Source organism: Canis lupus, chromosome 22 (assembly GCF_048164855.1).
Source record: "Canis lupus baileyi chromosome 22, mCanLup2.hap1, whole genome shotgun sequence".
Taxonomy (NCBI): Eukaryota; Metazoa; Chordata; class Mammalia; order Carnivora; family Canidae; genus Canis; species Canis lupus.
This window is the reverse complement of record NC_132859.1, coordinates 21,982,093-22,001,859: the sequence shown is the minus strand read 5'-3', so window position 1 is coordinate 22,001,859 and position 19,767 is coordinate 21,982,093. Positions and strand designations below refer to the sequence as shown.

At 40.1% G+C, this 19,767-nt stretch overlaps 2 protein-coding genes and 1 long non-coding RNA gene across 10 annotated transcripts in view; 1 reads left to right on the top strand and 2 right to left on the bottom strand.

Annotated features, from left to right (window-relative positions):
• TOPBP1 (DNA topoisomerase II binding protein 1) overlaps positions 1-5,232 on the bottom strand; it is a 61,194-nt gene extending 55,962 nt beyond the window's left edge. For 3 of the 8 annotated variants that reach the window (XM_072792684.1, XM_072792688.1, XM_072792687.1), the window contains exons 1-4: positions 5,082-5,232; positions 4,412-4,502; positions 2,161-2,295; positions 571-714 (exon numbers count right to left, since the gene is read on the bottom strand). In XM_072792684.1, coding sequence (XP_072648785.1) covers positions 571-714; positions 2,161-2,295; positions 4,412-4,495 — 363 coding nt within the window. In that variant the 5' untranslated portion in view covers positions 4,496-4,502; positions 5,082-5,232. Of the gene's footprint in view, positions 1-570; positions 715-1,515; positions 1,681-2,160; positions 2,298-4,411; positions 4,659-4,810 lie in introns of those variants that run through there. The other 5 variants (XM_072792686.1, XM_072792685.1, XM_072792691.1 and 2 more) reach the window with 5 other exon arrangements.
• A 147-nt stretch (positions 5,233-5,379) lies between these two features.
• LOC140614005 (inhibitor of carbonic anhydrase-like) overlaps positions 5,380-19,767 on the top strand; it is a 56,340-nt gene continuing 41,952 nt past the window's right edge. Inside the window, exons 1-2 of the mRNA XM_072792695.1 lie at positions 5,380-5,623; positions 6,545-6,586. The gene's annotated coding sequence lies outside the window, so the exon portion shown is untranslated. The remainder of the gene's footprint in view (positions 5,624-6,544; positions 6,587-19,767) is intronic.
• The window catches only part of LOC140614006 (uncharacterized), a 34,571-nt gene continuing 26,525 nt past the window's right edge, over positions 11,722-19,767 (bottom strand). Inside the window, exon 4 of the long non-coding RNA XR_012014911.1 lies at positions 11,722-12,846. This is a non-coding gene — a long non-coding RNA (uncharacterized lncRNA). The remainder of the gene's footprint in view (positions 12,847-19,767) is intronic.

The following is a 19,767-nucleotide window of genomic DNA, read 5'->3' as shown; positions in this document are numbered from 1 at the left end:
GTGCATATACATATTTAAAAATATAAATTATATACATATATAAAAATATATATTTTATCTTAGGGAGCATTATTAAAGCATTTCTTACCTAACAGCTGATGCTAAACTCACAGCCCATTCTATCAATGCTCCTTTAAATTATTTTTTAAAAAAGGTTTATTTATCCATTAAAGAGTGAGAGAGAAGGAGTACAAGCACAAGTAGGAGGAGAGGGAGAGGCAGACTCCCTGCTGAGCTCAGAGCCCAATAACCCCAGGACGCTGAGATCATGAACTGAGCCACACAGGCACCCTATCATTTTTTTTTTTTTTTTTAAGATAAACTATCTATAGTGGAAAAATGTGACTCTAACTCATCAACTGCATAGGGGGAAAAGGATGTTTTCTTTCAAGTAGTCAGTTCTCAATAAAACAGATTCCACTGTATTCATTAAAATAGAAGAGCTGTTCATTGGTGTATACTGACATTAAGTCATGAACACCAAGTACAAGGTCTTTCAAAGTGTCTCCTCTGCAGTAAAAGATTAACTATGGAGATAAATATATTGATCATATTCTTCTCAGCACCTACCCTTTTGTCTTTTTCCAGGCTTGTACAAGATATAGTTACATCAGACATAACCATATTATAGACTGGATGTTCAGCTCTTGGGACACATCGTTGGTGGTGCATACAAAATATGACTACTTGAGGGCCAACAATTCTGCAGCCAAGCTACAAAAAAGGGGAGAAAGTTCAGTATGTTGGAAAAGACCTCCTGCTTATAAAATTACATTTTGTAATATTTACCGATTCTATACAGTTGAACCACTGCAGAAAAATCACTAAATTATTATAAAAAAAATAAAGACCATTATAATTTCTCAGAGACACATTAAATAAACACACATGCAAATCAAACAATGCAGTCTATCAAAAGATATATGCCCCAAGAGCCACATTTAGTCACAACAGCCAACAAATTTTAGTATCTGAAACAAACATAGTCTAAGTGAGAGGGTACAGGACTAACAATCTTATGCTATAATAATTATAGGAAACATCCATATATACTTTTTAAATGAAGTATCCAATCAAGCAGTTTAAAAGTTTAAGAGCCTAATTAACCCCTTCTAAAATACCTATTCTGTCACACATAAAAAAATCCCAGGCAGTGTCTACATTTGTGTTTTAAATACTTTGTCTTCAACTCAATGTCTTTCCAAGTAAGTATTTCTCAAAGATATTACAGGTTATTAAAAATATGGCCTTTCATTTTCATTGATAACTTGAGTTTAGAAAAGTTGAGTCTTGCTCAACATCAGCATATTCAAGCCAGATCTAAAAAGGATACGGATGCCAAAGTCATTAAGTCATGACTGATTTAAAAGATCTACATGGTAAATGACTACTGCTATCTTTTTGTTCAGCCAAGAAAATTTGAGTTTTTAATGCTATTGACTCTATCTGACAAGGAGTGTTATTTCCAAAAGGAGGGTAAGACCAACAATGCTTTTGGCAAAGGTGGGCACAGACCTTCCATAAATTGTGCAGATACTGCATCTACCTACTCTTCTATGTTTTCTTCTCCTTCAAACAAGAATCACTTCTTTGTAATCTGGATGGAATTACAGCCAGTTTACTTTTATTTCAATGCTTCTCGCTTGTCCAGACACCAAAAAAGTAATGAGTCAGTAGACTCTGGAATCAACAAAGAGAGATAAGATGGCTCATTGGTATATTAGCAATACTCATCCCCAAAATGTTTCCTTTAGGCATATAATGTTTCAGACCCTCTACAAGGTACAGGTACTAAAATTCTGCGTGCAAGTGCACATAGGAAAGACAGTAAGTAACCAAGCGTTATGTTGAGATCTTTTCCTACTCTTTACTGAAAATCTGAGTTTAAGTACAGTAGAACTCTGTCATTAAAATGTTTCATTACTATACAGTTCACTTAAGCTAAGAGAAGTTAAATCTCCTGTAATATAAAAATTACATACAACAAAAGCTTGTTGTAACATGATTAGCCTTTAAAAATACTAGTCTGGTTTCCTAAAACCAAAGGATTCCTCTATATTCATAATCTGTATAATATCTCACGGTCAGTAAAGAACTTATGTCCACTGAAGCAAAAACAAAAATCAGACTATGGAAGGAACACATGAAAAGTTAGCAAACCTTTTTGAGGTGATCAAAGACAACGCCACTAAAAGGGTCACAGATATAAAGTGACCTATCATTTTCCTGTATCTTCAATGCCTCTTCTTCTGTAATAATCTGAAGATATTCTTCTGATTGAAATTCTTTTATTGACTGAAAGAAAAAAAAAAGAAAGAATGCACATAAAATTTTTCACCTGTATTTAAGTCCTATGAGTTCTACCTTCAAAATCCATCCAATCTTTTCCCCCATTGAAAGCTACTATCATCTCTCACTTAGACCTCTGCAGAAGTCTACAAAGTGGTTCCTTCTCCTTTCTTGGCCCTAAATCTCTTCTCCGTACAGCAACTAGTGATCGATCTCTAACAATACAAATCAGGTCATGAGTCTGTCCCCTGTCTATCTCCTCACTCTTAACCCTCTACCTCTCACCTCTCCTACTCTTCTCTAGCCACTCCTACTTTCTTGCTAGGCCTGAAACAAGCCAAGCATGACCTAATTAGAGGCTCTGCTATTGTTCCTGCTACCTGGAATACCCTCCCAGTCTTCATCTGACTTGCTCCCTCACTTCAGATCTGTTCAAATGAAAAAGAGAAAGTCAAAGTCCTTACAATAGTCCTTAAGGCCCATTACATGACCTCTGTACCCTTACTCTCTAAGGTACTTTTTAATATTCTTCCCCCATCCCCCGTTCACTATACTACAGCCATACTACTGTTGGATAGGCACTTCCAAGTACTTTCTCAGGGGCCTGTATATGGCTGTTCTCTCTGCCTGAAAGCTTCTTCCCAGACATCCACATGGCCAACCATCTCACCTCCTTCAAGTGTACTCAATTATCTTCTCTATAAAGCCTTCACCAATCACACTCTAAAGATTGTAACCTTCCCTTCTCCTCTCAACATTCTCTAGAACTCCTTAATCTGTTTTGTTCTTTTCTCTTTCCGTAACACATAGCACCTTATTAACATACCGTACAGTTTACTCATTTACTGATTCATGTCTAGTTCTTATTGCTAAAATAGAATGTAAGTTCTGAGAAAGTATGGATCTTTGCTTGCTGTAATCACTTGTGTATCCCAAGTACTACAATAGTGCTTAACACGTCATGACACTGAATAATTATTTGCTGAATGAACTTTAAGAGAAATCTGCTACACGGCAGCCTTGGTGGCTCAGCTGTTTAGCGCTGCCTTCAGCCCAGGGCGTGATCCTGGAGATCCAGGATCGAGTCCCACGTCGGGTTCCCTGCATGGAGCCTGCTTCTCCCTCTGCCTGTGTCTCTGCCTCTCTCTCTGTCTCTCATGAATAAATAAATAAAATCTTAAAAAATATATATTAAAAAAAATCTGCTACAATAGTGCTTCTTAAACTTTGGAATCACACTGAGGATCTTTTTATTTTTTAAAGATTTTATTTATTTATTCATAAGAGACACAGATTGAGAGAGAGAGAGAGAGAGAGGCAGAGACACAGGCAGAGGGAGAAGCAGGCTCCATGCAGGGAGCCTGACGCAGGACTCGATCTGGGGTGTCCAGGATCACACCCTGGGCTACAGGCGGCTCTGGGCTGCCCTGAGGATCTTTTTAAAATGCAGATTCTAATTGGTCAGTCTGAGTTGGGCCCAACGTTCTCCATTTCCAACTCTACTGATGTGGCCGGGGTCTCTAAGTAGCAAGGCTCTACAACACCCCCCACGCCTTCCCATATTACAGTGTACATGGTGAAACCTACTTCTAATTACCAAAAAATGAAGTGTAACCAGTACAAAACAGACTCAAATTTCTTCAACATACAAAGGTCTACTCTGGCTAGTAGACAAAGAAAGCAATGTAATTTTCAAGAATAGCAGCTCTGCTACTTTAAATAAAAATGTCATAATAGGGCGCCCTGGCTCAGTTGGTTAAGTGTCTGCCTTCAGTTCAGGTCATGATCCCACGGTCCTGGGATCCAGCCCCGCATCGGGCTGCCTGCTTCATGGGGAGTCTGCTTCTTTCTCTGCTTTGTGCTGTCAAATAAATAAATAAAAATCTTAAAAAAAAAAAAAGCGATAGATTTCATGCCCCCCAAAATATATAATAATGAACTATTTATTACCCCAATCCAAAACTATGCAATGACACATCCGTGTTAATGTACACTACAGTAAAATACTCTAGTATTTTCACTAGAGTGAAAATAAAACATTACTAAGACATAAAAAGCCCAACAAATCAAAAACACTAAAACGGAGGAAATGAATTCACGGCCATTTTCAAACTATTCTTACCTCCAGAGCTTTAAAAAAACATTCGGAATTGTCTGAAGACTTTAAAAACTTCACAAGAAACGGTTCTTTGTCATTTCTGGACATTTTTGAACTGTCAAAATAGAGGAACCATTAACAAGGACAAAAACACATCACGTATGAAGTTACATGTTAAAAGCACCTATTTTTTCTGTGCAGAACAGCAATGCCCAAGGATAGAGACGTTCTGGCCTTGCCCATGAACTCGTTCATTAGTTTCTAAGAAACGCTGGAATGTGGGCAAAGTCAAGGAAAAAGAGGACAACATCAATCCTTGCACGTCAGAGAATGAAATGAAAGTCTTTAAATTGAATACGTTCAGGGCCTCTGGGGCTCTACGACCCCTAAGCCAAGGAGCAATTCAACTGCACTTAAGGATACACAGAACCAGACTGTCCACGCTTGTTCACTCAGTAAACGGACTTGAATATAAACAAGGAAGCCGGTTAGCGAGGTCATGCCCCAGAAGGCCGAGCGCTCCTGCCTGCCTCTTGCCACAGATGGGCCCGGCTCTCGGTCCAACCGCGGCCCCATCCTCTACGGCGTCAGGGTCCCGCCCGCCGGTCCGAGGGCCCCGTAGGCCGGCGGAGGTGCCGCGACCCCCCAACCGCGGTGGGGAGGGAGCCAGGTCCGCCCCCCGTGCCTCACTCACCTCGGGGGAGCCTGCGGGCCTTCGGGCGGGGAGCGGAGGGGCGCGCGGCCTGCCAGACGGCGGCTGGGGTCGGGCGCCAGCCCGGCGCACACCCGCCGCAGCCCGCGGCGCCCCCGACCCGAAGCCGACGCAGAACCCGGAAATTGCCGAGGCGGCGAACCGACTTTCGCGCCAACCGCGCGGACGCGCCCGCCTCTTCCGGCGGAAGTGACGCCAGCCGCCGCCGCGGCAGGGTGGCGGCGACGGCGGCGGGAGTGGCGCTGCTGCCTGTCGGCTGGGGGGGTGCCGGGGCGTAGGGCTTGGAAGGCGGGCCCTGGCTCCGTCGGGAGTTGGCCGGGCGTGCACAGCTCGGGGCGTGGGGTAGCAGGCCGGGACGACGTGGCGAAATAAGCCCCGGGGAAAATCAGGTTTCCCCGATCAGTAAAATACTACCATATGCAGGGCAGTGTGTGAGAAAACGTGTGTTATCGCCCCAAACAATTTTCTGAGGCACATAGTGTCGCATCTATTTGCGTTTTACAGATGTGAAAACAGAGTCTTCGGTAAGTTAAGCGATGTAAGGTCACGTGGTAAATGGTAGCCTTAAAACTGCGTCCAAGGCTCTTTGACTCCATAGAAGGGTCCTTTTTCCTCCAATGTCGGAGGAATGTGAGCCTTCCGGAGGAATATGGCCTCCGCAAGGAAAGAAAGATGTCAGGATGACTTGAGTCACTTAGCCGAGGAAGAGGGTCTGGGTCAAGATCTTCAGTGGTCTCTGCTCCTCTTCCAAGGCTGTCTCATTTCCTTTAACTCCCTGAGGGTTGGGGAGATTCTGGGGGTGGAGCCTGATGTTCAAATGGCAAAGGACAGGGATGAGAAGGGTTTAATGGACCTGCGGAATACTGGCTTGTTGACCCGTGACAAATTGCTTAGCTAGTGTTTCTTTTCTTTTTCCTTTTTTTTTTTTTTTTTTGTTTATTCATGAGACACAGGGAGAGAGGCAGGCTCCATGCAGGGAGCCCGACCTGGGTGGGACTCGATCCCGGGATCGCTCCCTGGGCCGAAGGCAGGCGCTCAACCGCTGAGCCACCCAGGGATCCCCCAGTCATGAGCTTCTTAATCTCAAGAGTGAGGAATAAAATAAAAAACACTAGCTAAGGGGCAGCCCGGGGGGCTCAGAGGTTGATCAGCCCAGGGCGTGATCCCAGAGTTCTGGGATCTAGTCCCACATTGGGCTCCCTGCATGGAGCCTGCTTCTCCCTCTGCCTGTGTGTCTGCCTCTCAATCTCTCTCTGTCTCTCTCATAAATAAATAAATAAATAAATAAATAAATAAATAAATAAATAAATAAATAAATAAATAAATAAATAAATAAATAAATAAATAAATAAATAAATAAATAAATAAAATCTTAAAAAAAGAAGCAGCTCATGACTTTGGGTTGAGCAATATGACAGTTTAACCCCAACTGTTTTTCCTTTTAGTGCCCAAGGATGAGTCTACGTGTGTAAATACACCTGTGCAAGGTGAGTCAGAATCAGTAACACTGGGGCTCAGAGGTACAGGTCATTGTTGGGGAGAGGGTGAGGAGAGTCTTAAAAATAAACCAAAGTTACTAGAGTTGTAAAAAATAAAAAAATAAAAACCAGGAGAATGAGCCACCACTGCTACAGGTTATTGTTAAGGAGCAAATCTGTCACAAGCTGTGGCAATAATTACTGTTTGTGGGGTACTTTACAGTCAACAAAGGACCCCTGCTTGCACTATTCCTGTCTACTCTCCTCAGCAATCTTCTAGGATGTGGGCATCATCATCCCGTGTTGTGTAGATGGGGAAAGTGAGTCCCAGAGCCACACAGCTGGGGAGTGGCTGCACCCAGGCTTGATAAGAGGTAGTGTGACTGGAAGCCCCTTGCCCTTCCCACACCACCCTATCCTTGTCACATGCTGCCTGCCTTCTCTGTACCAGGAGGCAGGAGCCCATCCCTAACACTTCTGGGCCAAGTGGAGGCTTCATGAGAGGAGAGTCATAGATGCTCTAATGAAGAGGAGGAGGAAAATGAACTCACCCCTTTAGCTCTTAGCCAGCTGATTTTAATAACAGAGGAGTTGGTCTTGTCCTTAGAATAGACCAGGTGACAAGTTCTCCCATCTGTGTCTCCAGGTAGGCAAGGAAGGTCTGTATCTGTCCCCTAAGTACCTAGTCTTGGAAAACAGAGCAGTGTTTCTCAATCTAGTGTAGTGCCTGCACCAGCTGCATCAGCATGAACTAGGAATTTGTCGGAAATGAAAATTCTCGGGCCTAATCTCAGACTTGCTTAGTCAGGAACTCTGCGTGTGGGTCCTGGCATTCCATTTTAGTAAGCCCTCCAGCTGATTCTGATACACACAAAAGTTTGCCCAAACAGCATCTCTGAGGGAAGGGTGAAAGTGGTGATATGGGTTGTGGTCCATGAAGGTTTTGGTGAAAAGGGGGAACAGCTGTGATTTCCCTACGGACAGCTGCCTCAGAAGATGGAGTTCAGAATTAAGTTTGTCTTCACTGGCATTCAGGGTCACCGTCTTGTTTCTTTGGCATTTCTGTCATCAGTAGTCAGACACTCCAAACTCTGCTTGAAATAGGATTAAAGGGAACTTGATGTTTACAAAAAAAAATTCTTTTTAAGATTTTATTTATTTATTCATGAGAGACACACAGAGAGAGGCAGAGACACAGGCAGAGGGAGGAGCAGGCTCCATCCCAGGAATCCAGGATCATGCCCTGGGCCGAAGGCAGATGCTAAACTGCTGAGCCACCCAGGGATCCCAGGAACTTGATATTTAACTGTAGAATGAAAAAACACAAGAAACAAATATAACAAATTAGAAATTAAAATTATCTTTTAAAATATAGGTGTAGGGAATATGAGTATTTCTTGTTATATTTTGCTACATAGATAAGATTTCTGAAAACAAAATATTTTTAGTATTTTTCGAATGAAAGTTTATATTTAAGTTTCTAGTGCTGTAAATGGATAAATGTAGGGATTATAACTTAAAAATGAGGTTAGTAAATGATCTTTATTGCTGCAGAAACCATCTTTGCAGTGGCAAAACATTTGTTTAAATTGTTGTATGTAGTGACCTAGAAAGTCTACTGAGGTGCAGGGAAAAGGAAATAAAATAGTGTTAGTGGCATGTGTTGCTACTGGTTGCACTTAATTAGGTACTAATTAGGTATTTTAACAGAGGAGTTGGTCTTGTCCTTAGAATAGACCAGGTGACAAGTTTCTTTCAGGTGACAAGAAAGAGAGAAGAATTGGCTTGTTTGTATGCAAAAAGATAAAAGAGAATTTAAAAATCCAAAAATGTAAGGTTTTGCAAGGTTGGAAAAGCTGAGTACATCCAGGCCCTAAAAACAAGAGATGCACCGGAGGGAGGTTTTGCCCAAGAAATGTTTATTACAACCTATCCATGTGGGAAAGATCTAGTTGAGAGTATGGTTGTCCCAGCCAGGCTGGATAGGCACCCTCAACTGAGAGAGAAATGTGTGGCCAAGATAGCAATCAGGCTTGAATATTAGTCTAGGGGAAAATTGTGTGTGTGACCACTACTGTAGGGGGGACAGCTCTACCATGACTTCTGGCAAACTTGGACGTTCATATATGGAAGGGTTTGGAATTGCAGCATATTTGGTGGTGCTTCATCCAGACCTTGTGATCCGCTAGAACATGAGAGGATGGGAAGCTTCAAAGGAGCTGCTAGCTCAGAGGCTACCTCCCACTTGCCTTCCTGCCTCCCTTAGCAGGCTGTGGTCAGATAGTTTCTTATGGCTTCCCAGATTCTGATGATGTATGGAGTTTTCTGCACTTCCCCTCAGATCAGAACCACTTGGCTGCTGTCTAGGTTTGGCTCCTTGGTGATGGGGTTCCCCACAATTCAAGTTATGGTCCTCCCTTTTGGTGTATGGGACAAAAGGAACGCCATGGCACCTTTGGATTATTCTTTTTTTACTATCTGTGAAATAGTAAATGATCTAAAAGTGTCTCGTGTATCTTCACCAAGCTAATCAGTCAGGCCTTCCCCTTGCTCTATGTGTGTGAGGTTGATGACTAGCACGTGAAACTGATTGGAAGCAAATGGATATATGAAGGATACTAAGGTACTAAGGTTTTGAGATAATTGCTTTGTGAAGGCAGCCAGAATTCTGAAGTATTCAAATTTTGACACAATCTTCAAGCTTGCGCAATAGGAAATGGGTGAAAAGTTCCTATCGCCCCCAAGGAGCACAAACTCCTCAATACCCAATCCAGATGTGGCTAGAGAGGACAATGGAGGAGGAAGATCCTCCCAGAGGGAGATGCCAGAGACCTTGGAGGGTAATGAACAAAGAATTTACTTTCAGAGAGTAGAATCTGAGCCTAATTGGGCAGAAGAACCACCTGATACCTGCCTAGTAGGACTTGAAGATTTTATTTATTTATTCATGAGAGACACAGAGAAAGAGGTAGAGACATAGGGAGAGGGAGAAGCAGACTCCCTGCAGGGAGCCCGATGCAGGACTCAATCCCAGGACCCCGGGATCAGGACCTGAGCCAAAGGCAGAGACTTAACCGCTGAGCCACCCCGGTGCATCTTCAAAGATGATACTGACTAGCAAGAGCTGTGGGTCTCTACCCCTCCCCTTTTGGAAAGGGAGTTTTATTAGTTATTCTGTTCCTGCTCCATTGCATATCAGGTATGTTATTGGGCAGGGCTGAGGAGGGGGAAGCAACTTGTCTTTTGTCACCATATGTCCATATGTCCATATGTCACCAGACCAGGAGGTAGATTCTGGCAGAGACTGCAGCAGACCTGTAGTGTTCCAGGCATATCCCTTCAACACTTAAGCACCCTGTCAAACTTCCAACTGCCAGCATCTGTGTTTCTTTGTATAATGGCATTCTGTGATGCCAGGAGTCTGCTCTACCACCTACACAATACGCTAGAGGGTGAGATTATGACCCATGACTGACAGATATACATAGACTCTTAGTTTGCAAGATTTTTTTAAAATTTTTATTTATTTATGATAGTCACAGAGAGAGAGAGGCAGAGACATAGGCAGAGGGAGAAGCAGGCTCCATGCACCGGGAGCCCGACGTGGGATTCGATCCCGGGTCTCCAGGATCGCGCCCTGGGCCAAAGGCAGGCGCTAAACCGCTGCGCCACCCAGGGATCCCCCAGTTTGCAAGATTTTTGAATGGGATACTCTACCCTGGTTCCCAGCGTTTCCCCAGGGTAACTGATTTGTTAGTAGGTGCTTTGGATGCTTATTTTCCCTGCCTTATTCTCTCATCCTCTTATCCATGTTTCTTTACTTACCAAATATGACATTTGAAAAGTCTTATTTAAGAGTCGATTTTCTGGGGAAACTCAAACTGAGACAAAAGACCCAAGACAGGGGAAGCCTGGGTGGCTCAGCGGTTGAGCGTCTGCCTTCTGCCCAGGGTGTGATCCTGGAGTCCCGGGATCGGTCCCACATCGGGCTCCCTGCATGGAGCCTGCTTCTCTCTCTGCCTATGTCTCTGCCGCTCTCTATGTGTGTCTCTCATAAATAAAATCTTAAAACAAAACAAAAACAGACCCAAGACATGTGTTCCCTTTCATAGTGTGTGTTGTTGCTGGAAAGTTGTCCAGCCAGGGATTGAAGTTCCCATCCTCTTTGCATCTAGGTGAGGTCATGTGACTGAGTTATAGCCAACAGAATATAGGTAGAAGTCGTCCATGAAAACCTCTTGTACTGTCTTCCATAATTCCTTATTCTGGGTGTCAGCACACAGGGCAATCTTGGAAGCCATATGTTGAAAATGGCAGAGCCTCTCTGAATCTTGATCTCTGAATGACTGACCAGAGCTATGCAGTTGAACTCCCACCCCTGCTTCTCTAACAAATCACCACCACTGCTGCCATTTGGGCTTTATTTTGTGAAGTCATTGAGATTTGGAGCTTCATCTTTTATGGCAACTAATATCCACCTAATCAATGTAAACTTGGCAAAGTTTAAACAGATGTGTAGCTACTTCAGAAGTTGTTTTTATTACCACAAAGGCCCTTGGAAAGAGGAAAGAGTAAAACTGTTCCAGAGGCAAAAGTCAGAGGTCACATGGGGAAGAGCATGGACTATGGAAGTGGGCTGCCTAGTTTGAATGCTGGCTCTAACAGGTACTGACCTTGAGCAAGTTACTTAATTTCTTTCTCTTTCCCGTGTATGAAATAGGAATAATAATAGCATCTACTCATAGAGTTACTATAAATTAATATTTGGAAAGCACTTATTTCAGCACCTGGTACACAGTCAATGATAAATTTACAAATTCCTAATTTTCCAAAGGCCATCATGAAGTCTTTAAATTATTTTCCACAATATAATTTTCTAACCTTCTGCTCTGCTATTGTGAGAGTTGTGCCAAAGAAACAGAGATGGCTTTAGCACTTTGGATGTTCCTCCTTTGCAGTATGACTTTGTTCCTGTACATAACATTTTCAGAGTTTGCTCCACTCAGAGGTCAGAGGGCATCTCTGCCCTATTGGATACAGGCTGTGTTAGCTTTAGGTAGATCATTAACGTTAGGAGAAATGTTCACCTCTTAACCCTATTTGGTTTTTGTCCACAGGCCTATAGAGAAGATTGCTCAATCCACTTTTTTTTAAAGATTTTATTTATTCATAAGAGACACACACACACACACAGAGAGGGAGGGAGAGGGGCAGAGACATAGGCAGAGGGAGAAGCAGGCTCCATGCAGGGGAGCCCAACGTGGGACTCGATCCTGAGTCTCTAGGGTCACACCCTGGGCTGAAGGCGGCGCTAAATTGCTAAGCTACCTGGGCTGCCATCAATCCACTTTTAAGACAACCATTTATGTGCATTTATTCATCTATTTGATAATTTTTTTTAGCCCTATATAATACCAGGCACTATTTTCTTTTTTTCTTTCTTTCTCTTTCTTTCTTTCTTTCTTTCTTTCTTTCTTTCTTTCTTTCTTTCTTTCTTTCTTTCTTTCTTTCTCTCTCTCTCTCTCTCTTCCTTCCTTCCTTCCTTCCTTCCTTTCTTCTTTCTTTTTCATTTATTTGAGAGAGAGAGAGAGAGTACAAGCAGGTGGAGGAGCAGAAGGCCAAGCAGACTCCCTGCTGAGTGAGAAGCCTGATGCAGGGCTTGATCTTAGGACCCTGAAACCATGACCTCAGCCAAAATCAGATGCTTAGCTGACTGAACCATCCGGGTGCCCTCCCAGGCACTATTTTCCAAACTTAGGATTAGTGTGTTGAACAACAAAAATGTGATGTCTGCTCTTAATAATAGACCCTATTTCCTTTCAAAGATATGGATAAATGAAGGAAGAGCTGGAGCAGTTATAAATGAGCACAATAATCCATAAAACTCATTAATCCAGTAATAATACACTAGAGTTTTAAAAAATAAAGATGAAAAATTAGCAGCTAACATAGTTTTCACTTGTGCCTCTTTTATGAAGAAGTAGCTTATGCAGGAATTGTTCTCTTGTTGAGTGTATCTAGAAGGTGTGAATAAAGCACCATAAAACATCTGTTTAAGAGCTTTAGAAACTTAGAGGTGCCAAATTTATAGAAAAGGGAGGGGATAACAGAGGGGTGAGATGACATTATACAACCACATTTCTTCAGGGGAATTTGCCACTTCTGGGCACAAAGCAAGAATTTGCCACTTCTGGCCACTTCTGGGCACTTCTATCTGGATTTGTCTGAGCAGAGGGCCACTGCTGGCAGAATTTATGGCCGTCTCCGGGCTGGAGAAACAGAAATAGAGGAAAAATCCCATTAAGAAAGGAGGTGCAGAGAGCTGTCTGACAACTGACCAGTTTTCCCCTTAAGATATTGGCACAAATTGAAGCTTCATGGAACAGGAGGCAAAGAAAACAACCCCATACCTAAGAGTGGGCCCAAAGAATCCACCAGGTTAATTTCTTATTGCTGCTGTAACCATTGCCACAAACTTAGTGGCTTAAAATAACATGCTTATTATAGTTCTGTAGGTCAGAAGTCTGAAGTGGGTCTCATTGGCTAAAACCAAGGTGTCAGCAAGGCTGTGTTTCTAAAGGCTTGACAGGAGAATCCATTTTCTTGCCTTTTCCAGCAGTGGAGTTACATTTCTTGGCTCATGGCTCCATTCCCTTCCATCTTCAAAGCCAGCGATGGCAGAGTCTTTCTTACATTGCCTCACTCAGACACCAACTCTTCCCTTCTCCCTTCCACAGTTAAAAGACCTTGCGATTACAGTGGCCCACCCAGCTAGATAATCCAGGCTAATCACTTTATCCTGAAGTCGCCTGATTAGCAATTTTAATTCTATATCTATAACTTTCATCTTCCCTTGCCATGTAACATATTCACAGTTTATGAGGTTAGGACATGGATATCTCTGGGAGGCCATTTTTCTGCCTACCATACCAGGCTTTCAATTGGAAACAACCTAGTCTTGATTCAGCCCAGCCTCGACTGGTTGAAAGTGATCAGTCCTCATTCTATCTTCTTAGCAGGATAAAGGAGTGAATACACTTTGGAAATGATGGTATATCATCTGGAGCCTCTAAAAAAAACTTAGGAACATGTCTAGTTATTCCAGCAAAAATTAAAAGGCATGCCAAGTGAATTAAGAAACTAACAGAAAAACACACAATATAAATACATTTACAAATAATCCAGATATTGTAGTTAGCAGGCAGACATGGACCTTTAAAAACTATGATAATTAGGGCAAAAGAAAAAAAAAAAAAGAAAAATTTGGTGACAACAGAGGAAAAGATGGTGAAAATAATGGAAGAGATGGAGAATTCCATTGGAGAACTAAAATCTATGAAGAGAAATCAAGTGGAAATTCTAGAAGTGAAAGAGGCAGGAAGTTATTCCATTATGGATGCAAGAAAAAGTGTCTTCATGCTTTCAATCTGTCTGATTGGAGCAGCCAAAATTGTGTGGCAAAATACAGAATTACAAAAATATGGAAAGAATTTTTGCAACTCAGAAATAACCTTGTAAATGGCAAAAAGATTTTCTTACTGCAAAAAACAATCTATGTGATTTTACACGAAAAGGCAATAATTGTTGGCAATTTCTCGATAGATGGATTTAACCGCACAATAGATACACAGAAGAGAGGATTAGTAAACTGAAAGGCAGGTCAGTATAAAATATCCAACTGAAGCACGGTGAGAATAAAAGAATGGAAATATAGAGAAAAAGCATGATACATGTGTGTAGTTTTAAAACATTAATATACAATTATAGAAGCAAAAAAGCAACAGAAAACAAGCAGAAAGAATATTTAAACAATGAGAATTTTCCAAAAGTGCTGTAAAACAGCCCACAACTAGGGTAAAATCATAATTAGGCATAGCATAGTCAAACCAAAGAGTATAAAGAAGATAAGGAGGCTATTTTAAAGCAGCCAGAGAAAAAAGACCTGTTACCTTCAAAGGAACAACTGTTGACTTTGGTTGACTTCTCAACAGGAATTATGGGTAAAAGAAAACCGTAAAATGACATTATTGAATTTGTAGAAGAAAATAACAGAGTGAAACATACTCAGTGGGGAAAAATCTTATAAAGCTATTAGTTAAAAATACTCAAAATCCTGAGAAAATTCTTTGCCAGAAGATTTGTACTAAGGGAAAGAAATTATTTAGACAGAATGAAAATGATCCCAAATGGAAACACAGAAATTGAGGAGGGAATGAATAAAGAGAGTAAATATGTGGTGAAATATAAATACTGACGATATTTGTAAATATTGACTTATTGATATTATGACATTCTAAACTATAAATGTAATTAAAAGTATGTAACAACACAACAGACAAAAGGGAGTAATTGAACTTAAATTTTATAAAGTTCCTAGGATTAGCAAGGAAGTTAGAGGAGTGATAATGTTCCTTACACTATAATAAATATTGTAATCTATTGGGTATTCACAAAAGAATAAGAAAAGAATGTGTAACTAACAAGTGAATAAGAGAGGAAAAGATGGGGTAATTTAAAAATTAATTAGGAGTGACTGGGTGGTTCAGTCGGTTAAGCAGCTGCCTTGGGCTCAGGTCATGATCTCAGGGTCCTGGAATCAGGCCCCAAATTGGGCTCTCTCAGCAGAGAGTCTGTTTCTCCTGAAACCTCTGCCCCAGAGGCCCCCACACCCCACCCCTACTCTCTATGTCTCTCTCTCAAAGAAATAAGATCTTTTAAAAAGTAAAAGAAAATAAAGAACATAAATCAGGTTAGCCAAATAGAAAACAAATAGTAAGGTCTAGATAATAACATATCCGTAATTACATTAAATACCAACGAATTATGTATGCCAAGTAAAGTCTAAGATTGTCAGGTGGAATTTTAAAAATATTTACTATTTATAGAAGACACTCTTTAAATATAAGGACACAACACTGAACACAAAAGGATTAAAATATATGCCATGCATACAATACCTAAAGGAAAGCTAGTGTAACTAATACCAATATTAGACGATACTTTAAGGCAGAAACATTACTAGAGATAAAAAGAGGCTTTTCATAGTGATCGTAAGTATAAAAGCACTAACCCACCAGGAAGATACCACAATTCCAAATAGGTATGCACTCAAAAATAAAATTTTAGGGAAGCCGGAGTGGCTCAGTGGTTTAGTGCCTGCCTTTGGCCCAGGGCATGATCCTGGAGACCCAGGATCGAGTCCCACATCTTTGGGCTCCCTGCATGGAGCCTGCTTCTGCCTCTGCCTATGTCTCTGCCTCTCTCTCTGTCTCTCTCTCATGAATAAATAAATAAAATCTTTAAAAAACAATTAAAAATTTAAAATATGTAAAGCAAAAGCTGACAGAATTAAAAGAATAAGTAGACAAATCCACAATCAGAGTAGGGAACAATAACACACCTTTCTCTAGTGCTAATAGAAAAATCAGGTAAGGGGATGCCTGGGTGGCTCAGCAGTTTAGCGTCTGCCTTCGGCTTAGGGCGTGATCCTGGAGTCCTGGGATCGAGTCCCACGTCGGGCTCCCGGTGCATGGAGCCTGCTTCTCCCTCTGCCTGTGTTTCTGCCTCTCTCTCTCTCTCTTTTTTTTTTAATTTTTTATTTATTTATGATAGTCACACAGAGAGAGAGGCAGAGACACAGGCAGAGACACAGGCAGAGGGAGAAGCAGGCTCCATGCACCGGAAGCCCGACGTGGGACTCGATCCCAGGTCTCCAGGATCGCGCCCTGGGCCAAAGGCAGGCGCCAAACCGCTGCGCCACCCAGGGATCCCTCTCTCTCTCTCTCTGTCTCTCATGAATAAATAAATAAAATCTTAAAGAAAAATCAGATAAAAAAATCAAAAAGGAAACAACACAATTGTCATATATATCCATAATGTATTTATGAAAATGCTTTATATGTACTATAAATTATATATAAATGTTTATGTATTATATATACAAGTACACTTTTCCCAACAACTATAGAATACTTATTATTTTTAAATGCACACTAAACAATAAAAAGTGACTGTAATCTGGGCCATCAAACAATCTTCAATACATTTCAAAAGATAACTTAATTCAGAACATGTTATCTTACTATAATGGAACTACACTAGACATAAACAACAAAAGTTAGCTTGGAAATTATAAACACTGGAAATCAGGCAATACACTTCTAAATAAATTATGAGTCCAGTAAGAAACCACAACGAAAATTAGAATCTATATTGAATTAGAATATGTATTTTTAAAATATTTTGGATAATCATAAAGATATATTCAGAAAAAGAGTGCTTATAGGGATATTTATAGCCTTTGATGCATATATTAGAATGAAAGAGAGCCTGAAAATCAATGTTTTTAACTTCCTTTCATAAAAACTAGAACAAAACCAAAAGAAAATCAAGATAATGAAAATTAATGAAATAATAAATGCATTTACAATGAAGAAAATCAACAAAACCAAAAGTTGGCTCTTCACGAAGATTAATAAAATAGATAAAACCTTGGCAGTAAGAATCAAGAAAAAGGAGAAAATAAGAATTACCAATATCAGCAATGAAAAAGAGGATTGTAGCAAAAATCTCCCCACATTAAAAATGTTTAAGAGTTTTCAGGTTGGTGAATGCATGTATGTGCTGAGAAGGTGCTACACTCCAATTCCTCAAGGACAGAAGTTCCTGTGCTTGAGACCCTTTCAGACCTCACCTATGAGCCTCATCATCTGGCTGCTTATCTGTACCCTTTATAATGTTCTTTGTGATAAACATTAAAAAGGCATAAAGATAATATTGAGAAAACTTTACATCAATAAGTTGGAAATTTAGATGAATTGGAGACATTTTTTGAAAAACAAAATTACCAATACTTGAAAAAACTTGAAGAAACAGAAAATCTGAACATTTTTCTAGGCATTACTGAAATTTAATCTGTAATTGAAAACCCTTCTACTAATAAAACTCTAGACATGAGTGGCTTCACTGGTGGACTGTTCCAAAGATTTAAGAAGAAAATAACATTACTCTTATGCAATGTATTCCAAAGAATAAGAAAAGTGACATTTTCCAATTTATTTTATGAGCTAACATAACTTTAAAGCCAAGCTTATGGGATATTAAAATAAGAGTAAAATTGAAGAATAATTTCTCTCATGAAAAAAGATGAGACAGGGGATCCCTGGGTGGCGCAGCGGTTTGGCGCCTGCCTTTGGCCCAGGGCGCGATCCTGGAGACCCGGGATCGAATCCCACATCAGGCTCCCGGTGCATGGAGCCTGCTTCTCCCTCTGCCTATGTCTCTGCCTCTCTCTCTCTCTCTGTGACTATCATAAATAAATAAAAATTAAAAAAAAATAAAAAAAAATACTTTAAAAAAAAAAAAAAGAAAAAAGATGAGACAGATGCAAAATATCCTAAACAAAATGTTGGAAATTCAAATTTAGTTGTATATTAAAAGCGTTATACGTAACAATCAAGTGGGGTTTATTCCAGGAATGTAATAGTGGTTTAACATATAACAGTTGGAGTAGTTCATCACATCAACAGAAAAAGGAGGAGAAATCATGTGATAATCTCCATAGTACAGAAAAAAACTTGATAAAAATTCAGCACCCATTCATGATTTAAGGAAAAAAATTAACCAAACCAGGAAGAAAAGGAGCTTCTTTAATCTGGTAAATAATACCTAAAACAAAACAAAACACCAGCAAACATTTTACCTCATGGTGAATTATTGAAAACTCTCTTCCTCATTCACTACTTCTATATAGTGATGTACTGGAACTTTTAGTCAGTGCAGTAAAGGAAGAAAAAAAATTATAAGAACTGAAAAAAAGGAAACAAAGACATTATTCACGAAGGCACCAGGATATACACAGAAAATCCAAAAGAATAATTTATAATTAATAACAGTACAGTCATTAGACTCAAGATCAATATAAAAAGAAGTTGTTTTTTTCATATTCCAGCAACAAACAAATGGGAAATTGAAATCATGGTCCTATTTATAATATCACCCAAAACCAGTTGATAACTGGGAACAAATATAGTAAGGATGTTCAAGGGCTCTAAACTGAACACTATAAAATGTTATCAGGAGAAGAGCTAGTAAAGAAGGCCTAAATAATTGCAGGGATATGCCATATTCATGAATTGCAAGGCTTAATATTGTGGAGAAGTCAAATCCCTCCAAATTGATCTATATTTTTGTATAGTTCAATAAAATCTCTGCAGGTTTTTTTGTTTCTGGAAATTGACATGTCAATTCTAAAATTTACATGGAACTCCAAAAGCCAAAACAATAACAACAATGAAACCCAGTCCATCCTGAAGAAGAACAAACCAAGGACTTACATTATGAGATATCAAGATTTAATAAAGCTATAGAAATTGAGACAGTGAGATATAAGTGGAAGGATTGATCAATGAACAAATTAGAGAGTTCTGAAACACATACACAATTGCTTGATTTATAAAAAAACTTGTACTAAAGTACAGTGAGAAAGAAATCAGCTTTCTGGTAATGGTGCTGGGTCCATTGGACATATACATGAGAGAAAAAATGAATATAGGCTCCTGTCTCACACCATTTACAAACATCAATTCCGAAAAAACATCTAGGCTATGTGGCTTAGTTTTTTCTTCTATGACATTATGCTACCTCACCAAGCTATTTAGTTTATAACTACAGTTTTATAGCACAAATTAAAGGGCTTATAAATCATTTGTTAAATTTGAGGAGACCTAATGAGTGACTATTGGAAGCAAAAAAAAAAAAAAAAAAAAAGTCAGGGCAGCCCAGGTGGCTCAGCAGTTTAACGCTGCCTTCAGTCCAGGGTGTGATCCTGGAGTCCCGGGATCGAGTCTCACGTAAGGCTTCCTGCATGGAGCCTGCTTCTCCCTCTGCCTGTGTCTCTGCCTCTCTCTCTCTCTGTCTCTCATGAATAAATAAATGAAATCTTAAAAAAAAAAAAAAAGGCACAACAAGAAATCATCTGCTTCTTTTAACCTAATTTCTTTCTAACATGAATGGAAAATAAATGTCTATGGATAAAAAAAAAAAAAATCAGTTCCAGGTGGATTCTAGATCTAAATATGAGGGGTAAAAACTATGAAGCTTTCAGAAGAAAACATTTTCATGAACTTGGTACAGGCAAAGATTTTTTAAACCATATACAAGAAGTGCTAAACATAAAGGAATATGTTGAA